Source organism: Vigna unguiculata, chromosome 7, assembly GCF_004118075.2.
Source record: "Vigna unguiculata cultivar IT97K-499-35 chromosome 7, ASM411807v1, whole genome shotgun sequence".
In the NCBI taxonomy this organism is placed as follows: domain Eukaryota; kingdom Viridiplantae; phylum Streptophyta; class Magnoliopsida; order Fabales; family Fabaceae; genus Vigna; species Vigna unguiculata.
The window spans coordinates 12,488,822-12,495,769 of record NC_040285.1 but is presented as its reverse complement, the minus strand read 5'-3'; the positions used below and the strand labels follow the sequence as shown (position 1 = coordinate 12,495,769).

Sequence of the window (6,948 nt, the reverse complement as noted above, 5' to 3'; positions counted from 1 at the left end):
GTCCTTTTAACCAAATTTTGTTAAGTTTATCTGACGTTTCAAGCACATTTCAGGATAGTATTTAAGTTAACATTGAAGAAAAAATGTGTCGAACAGTGTAAATAATTTAAATACTATCATGAAATGCGCTTGAAACGTCAGATAAACTTAACAAAATTTGGTTAAAAGGACTAAATTCACGCATTTTAAAAGATGAAGGACTAAATTGATCAAAAGTTTTGATGAGGGACTAATTCCAAATTTCGCTGAAACTTGAGGGACCAAAAATATATTTAACCCAAATTTCTTTGATGGTGGATGGTAAGCACAATAACCTTTTTGAGTTGATCCATACCCAACAAAAACACATTTTAAAGCTCGTTCTTCAAGTTTTGTACGTTGATGTGGGTGTAAGTGAACATATGTAACACATCCAAAAATATGAGGCGGTAAAGAGACCATGGAAGGAAGGATACAATGATCAGACAACACATCTAAAGGCCTTCGAAAGTTAAGCACACTAGAAGGTGTTCGATTAGTCAAATAAACTACAGATCTCACAGCCTCACCCCATAAATGAGATGGGACATTACCATCTATCAAAAGTGATCTTGTCACCTCTAATATATGTCTATTTTTCCTCTTAGCCACCCCATTTTGTTGTGGTGAATAAGGACATGTAGTTTGATGTAAGATGCCTTTGGAGTTCATGAACTCGATTAACTCTATCTTAAAATATTCCTCTCCATTGTCTGATAGAATGACCTTAATATGTGTGTTAAATTGACTAACTATCATATGATGAAAAGAACGAAACACGTTACACACATCACTTTTATGTTTAAGCAAATACACCCAAGTTACCCGAGTACAATCATCAAAAAAACTGATAAACCATTTTTTCCCATTATGTGTAAATTGTGGAGCAAGACCCCAAACATCTGTGTGATTAATGAAAAAGGAAAATCTATTTTCTTATTTTTTAAAGGAAACACAACACGATGACTTTTTGCCATTACACAAGTTTCACAAATAAAATCAGAAATATTGCATTTGTGAAGTAGTGATGGAAATAATTTTTTTAGATAACCAAAAGAAAGATGTCCCAATCTTTTATTCCATAACCAAATTTCCTTTTTGTTTTTATCTTGTATGTTTCCATTCGCAAGACAAGCCAACGTTCCTTTATGGGTTTGTTATGAGACATTTTCAAGATAATACAGTCCTTCTCTCTCTCTACCACTGCCAATCTTCTCCTTGGAATGGATGTTCTGGAAAAAACAATAGGTTGGGTAAAATAAGGCAACACAAGAATGTGATTTGGTTAACTTGCTGACAAAGAGAAGATTACAGTTCAATGTAGGAACAGATAGAACATCATAAATTGATAAGGAAGGAGAGAGGGATATAGTACCTACACCTTCAATAGGAGATGAGATCCCATTAACATTAATAATAGCAGTTTTAGAACAATTAGGGGAAAATTAATAAATTTATGTGGATCACAAGTCATATGATTAGTAGCACCTGAATCAATTATCCAATCACCACCTCTAATAACACCAAAAAGATTAAGAGCAGAGTTAGATATACCTGACTTGCTCACAAATCCGACAACAGTAGAATTATGACTCTTGGGAGTAGCTTCTTGCATATGGGTAGCAGCGGAAGTCCCAAAATCATATTTCTCCGATTGATTTTTGTCGGAAGGAGCCATCAGAAATATTCAAATAAAGAAGCACCGCTTCTTATATTGTAGAGGATGTCGGTGATTGACTTTGATACCATATAGAAAGGATTTAAAGAATAATTCTGATGTATTATTTCAAAGAATAGGGCACCATATATATATATATATATATATATATATATATATATATATATATATATATATATATATATATATATATATACAAGAGTGCTATAATTCCTCATCTATTAAAGGAATGAGTGCACATATTTGTTCACAGAAGTAATTATGTCTAAATTATAGCTAATACAATATTTGATTACATAATATTTGCTAATAGAATATTTGACATATCTTAACACTAAATTGATCCAATTACCAATATTTTAACTACTTATCATTACCAAGGTTTTAAAATCTAATAATAGTAACTAACCAAAGTTTTGGTAGTTAATATTAGAGATCAATTTATGCTCTGATTTATAAATCAATTATAATTTTTTATTAATAATAGAAATTATTTTAGATACGAATAAATTTTAGTTTATAAATAGTATTTAACTAAGTAAATATAATGACTAATTATTTTTTGTTTCTAAATTAATTATTATTTAATAATTTTTTTTTTTGTTAATGTAGTGACCATGTCATTTAAATATAAGTGGTCGAATTTTCATAACTTTTATGATATGATATTTACTTTTATCTCACTCATGATTAATCCTAAACATCTCATCAACATGTGATATAATTCAACTCTTACACTATACATCACAACATAGCAGTACCACTTAATTAGGGATGACAAGAGGGCGGAGTGGTGACGAGTTTCATCATCCCATACCCATTTTCCAAGAAAAAATTTATCATCATTCCCATGCCCAAATCTAATGAGTATCAAATTTTTGTTTTATCCCCCACCAAGTAATGGGTATGCACTCGTATCGGCACCAACACCCGCTTTCTTACCATTTCAATCTCAATTAATTAATTTTTATAAAATAATAAAAGTTACGGTGAAGGAAACATAATATTATTAAATATTTAATATTGAAAGAAGTGTTGTTTCTTTGATATTAAATATTTAAAAATAAATTATATTATAATTATATACATTTCAAATTAGAATATTAAACATATTTTCATGAGAACCAAAACATTTATTAAATTTGCAAATATTAATGAAACCTAGTTGATAAAATTTAAAAATATTTTAAAAAATAAATATAAAAGAAAAATAAAGATTCAAATTAAAAATTATTTTGAATGTCTATTTACTTCAATTTTTAAAATTTTAATGAAATCTCTTTTTTATATACTAATAAAAGTTATAATACATCACTTGATCAAAATCATACAAAGAACAAAGATTAAACTAATAATAATAAAATTTTAAGATAGATCTTTCACCTTTTTAACTTTAATATATGTTGGATGGTGATAAAAAAGACTTAGGATGATTACATGAAATTATTATATTATAGTAAATAAAATTTATTTGTAAATTTATTGTGATAAAATTACACACATGATAATGAGTTAGAAAATAAAAGTAAGGTTAAATTGCTACTTTAGTCCTCTAATTTGTTAGCAAATTTCAAAATGGTCCTTCAATTGTTCAGTGTCTCAATGTAGTCCTCAAGTTTTCAAAAGTGACTCAATTTAGTCCTCTCCATTTAATTTAAACAAACACCATTCAAACAGTACTGAGGTGGCAAAATTGTACTGATACGTGTCAACATTTTTAATGCGAAGAAGCAATTGATGTGGCATAAGTAGAAAAGGGGTAATTAAAAAAAGAAATTTGAATCATGAAACCCTAAATTCATTCTTCCCCTCTGGTTCGTTGCTGCACAAAATTCCTTTAAGCATTTTGTCCCCAGATTTTGGTGTTGAGAGACATGTCCGAAGCCAACTCCTGTAAGTCTTGCACATGTTCAGACAATTAAAATCGTGGTGTGTCCTCTCTTGGTGGTGGGTGGAAGGGGTTGGGTATGTCTCCCATTTGTCAATGTGGAGAGGTTGTTGTCATGAGAACTGCAAGAACAAGTAGGAATGCTTGGAAGAAATTCTGGGGTTGTCTAAATTTCAAGGTTAGGTTGTTAATTATTTTTTTTTCAATTTTTTGTAATTGGTGATTATGAGTGATGTATATTTTGTTGTTCTTGATTTGATGAACAAAGAGGAAATGAAGATTATGTTGGCTATAATTATTTCAAGTGGTGTGGAGAAGATGATGTTGACGACAAAGATGGTGTTATCATGAGACAGAGGAGGAAGATTGTTAGTTTAGAGAAAAGTAATAAGTTGTGTGAGAAATGGGTCCAAAGATTAATAGGAATTATTTGTGTTCTTGTTCTAGTGAATGCATTCTTAGTTACAGTAGTGATCAAAAGCCCCTAAATTGTTGTGAAGGGGTTGTTTGTATTATGTTTTGTTATGGTATGGTGTGATTTGATATACTGCACCAAAGTTGTATTTGGTTTTCATATCATATATAAAGTTCTAAAATTAGTGAACTCTGTGTATTTGCTTTTATATATAAACCTGTGCATTTATATGTCTTTGGCTATTACACAGTGCACATAAATCACACAGAAAAGGATTGTAACTAAACAAGGAAACTTGTGAAATATCATAACATCAGAGTTTATATATAAACCTGTTCATTTATATGCTTCTAAAATACTACAAATTAGAACATCAGAGTTTCTCCAGAATACCACAATCCATTTTGCTCCAAAATACTACATCAAGAGTGTTTCTCCAAAATACAACCACAATAAGTTCTACATAAACCAAATACATCACATTCAGATTATGTCTTGTCCACTAACAAAATATAAAATACAAATGGTTTTCATGGTTAACATCAGATTCAGATTCAGATTAACATTAGATTTACATGGTTTGCAAACACAACCCCGCGTATGTTAAGGTTTTGGCCTTATATTGGGTCTCCCACCCAGATCATCAATTAAAATGTCTAAGAACCAAGACCACGTGTACTTATTTTCTACCTCCACAACTGCGTATGCTAATGGCAACATCTGATCTTTTGCATCCCGTGCCATAACTGTCAATAACTCACCACCAAACCTCGCCTTTAAACAAATATAAAATCTTTGGAATATCTTTGCACCATCATGATCTTCAACCTTTAATTTTATTGTTGAACCCGAATTTGATCTACGTAGCTCATGAGCATAGTCATATATACGTTTGTATTGCTTTGTGAAGGACCCATCAATGTTGTTTGCAGCCATTGATCTTGCTCGAAAAGACATTGTGTGAGATATAGAAACTTTCCACTTTCTTAGGCCCTTTTCACGAATGTGCACTACCTTAACAGTAAGATTTTCTCTCACTGTGTTTTCTATTCTTCCACTTAACCACTTTGCATTCATTAGCCTATTGTTAAACTCTCTACAGCAAGTATGTTTATCAACTATCTTTCTTAACTGCCAAGTTTGCACAATAGGTACATATGCACAATAAGCAATCCAACCACATTTTCCTTTTGAACCCAAACATGTCACCCTTACTCTCTTTTTTTTGTCATTCTTACCAATTTTCAAGTTTCTCTCGTTTTGCAACCCGTATGTTCTAATGGCTTTTATAAATTCTTCTTTACTTATGAAATATGTCCCAACTTCCCATTCATAGTCAGCCATACTTTTGGGCATAAAAAATGTGGGAAACTTTCCACATGTGTCTTCATCATCACTATCACAATCAGTGCCTACCAAACTGACCAATTCATCAGTTTCACATTCATCATCAGAGAGTCCCCTGACATGTTTGTTGATTTGTACATTATTCTTAGCCTCATTAATTTTTTTCCTCTTTCCAAAGGAAACCCAACCTGACCCACCCATCCGTATGTCACAATCTATATCCACATCAAACAAACCATCACTTTCTTCATGTATGGAATCAGTGGAGGAACCATCTTCAATCTAAACCTCTTCCACATTCTGTGGTTCAGGCTGGACCTGCAAGACACCACTCTCAGGTTGTACCTGTGATTCAACCAGATTCTGAACCTCAACCTCAACCTCAACACTTTCAGGTTGGACCTGTTCTGCACCATTAAACTGCACCTCTTCTAAAACTTTTGCCTCACACTGAACATGAGCCTCATTTACTAACTCTTCTGCCTCACACAACACCTCAACCTCACCACTTTTGGACTGGATCTGTTCTGCACCATTACACTGCACATGTTCTAACTCTTCTGCCTCACACTGCACCTCAACCTCACCACTTTCGGGCTAGACTTGTTCTGCACCATTACACTGCACCTCAACCTCATTTCTTAACACATTTGCCTTACTTTCCACCTTAGCCTCATTTCGTAAATCCTCTACGGCTTCAGCCTCAATGTCATTCTCCACACCAGTATTTTCTTCACTATTATCCCCAGCTGGATAATATTCCAACATATATACCTCCACTACTACACAAATTGAGTGAATGACGTACATATGGACTTCACCACGCTGCTTCGCGATTTGGACCATATGCAGTGCACCAACATCATCAACGAAATGACGCAACCTTTCCCCCAACACTGGACAACCTCCTAGTGAATAGCATAGGTCTTTCACATTAATATAACCTATTTCTCTCAATATATAAAGCACTTCGAAGTAAGACCATATGTCTTCGTCACACGACAATTCGCTTCTTTGGCCATCAACATACTTAATTCCCTCCTCATTCACAAAATGCCCTCCATGGTGAATAACCACTTGAAACTTGTCATCTTCCATCACAAAAAGTGAGTATTGCTTGTAAATCTGTGAAATTTCCACATACCCACAACAATATACATTTATTACAACATATACCACCGATAGGATACACTAACCTCATTAAAGGGGGACCACAAACTACACACTAATGTGAAAATGGTGGGACAACACAAAAACATTAAAAAAATTAAACAAATTTTCAACTAAAAACAACAACCAAGCGTCCAAATTAAAACCCTATACCCAAAACCCCCCAAATCAAAACCCTATACCCAAAATCCACAAAACCCTAAAACGCAAAGCTATAAAATTCGAAGTAGAACTCACCTAGAATGCTTGACGATTTCGATTACAAACGACAACCACACGAACAAAATGGGTGTTGCTCCCAATTCCTCACACCAACGCAATGCTTCGAGAAATCGTTTTCAACCTAATCCCAATTCCACTATCAGTAACCCTAATTACATTCAAACGAATTCATCTTCCACATAAGCGTAGTGTTATAGGCCACGTAATTCC

The 6,948-nt window shown here is 33.0% G+C and overlaps 1 protein-coding gene across 1 annotated transcript; it reads right to left on the bottom strand.

Moving 5' to 3' along the window:
• Positions 1-4,602: 4,602 nt before the first annotated feature.
• On the bottom strand, positions 4,603-5,547 carry LOC114191171. Its single transcript, XM_028080354.1, has one exon. It carries the CDS (start codon positions 5,545-5,547, stop codon positions 4,603-4,605), a length of 945 nt encoding a protein of 314 aa, XP_027936155.1.
• Between the last annotated feature and the right edge of the window lie 1,401 nt (positions 5,548-6,948).

Bases quoted from the DNA above. Each gene is read 5' to 3' on its own strand.
- LOC114191171 (XM_028080354.1), bottom strand. From the start codon at position 5,547: ATGGGTGGGTCAGGTTGGGTTTCCTTTGGAAAGAGGAAAAAAATTAAT.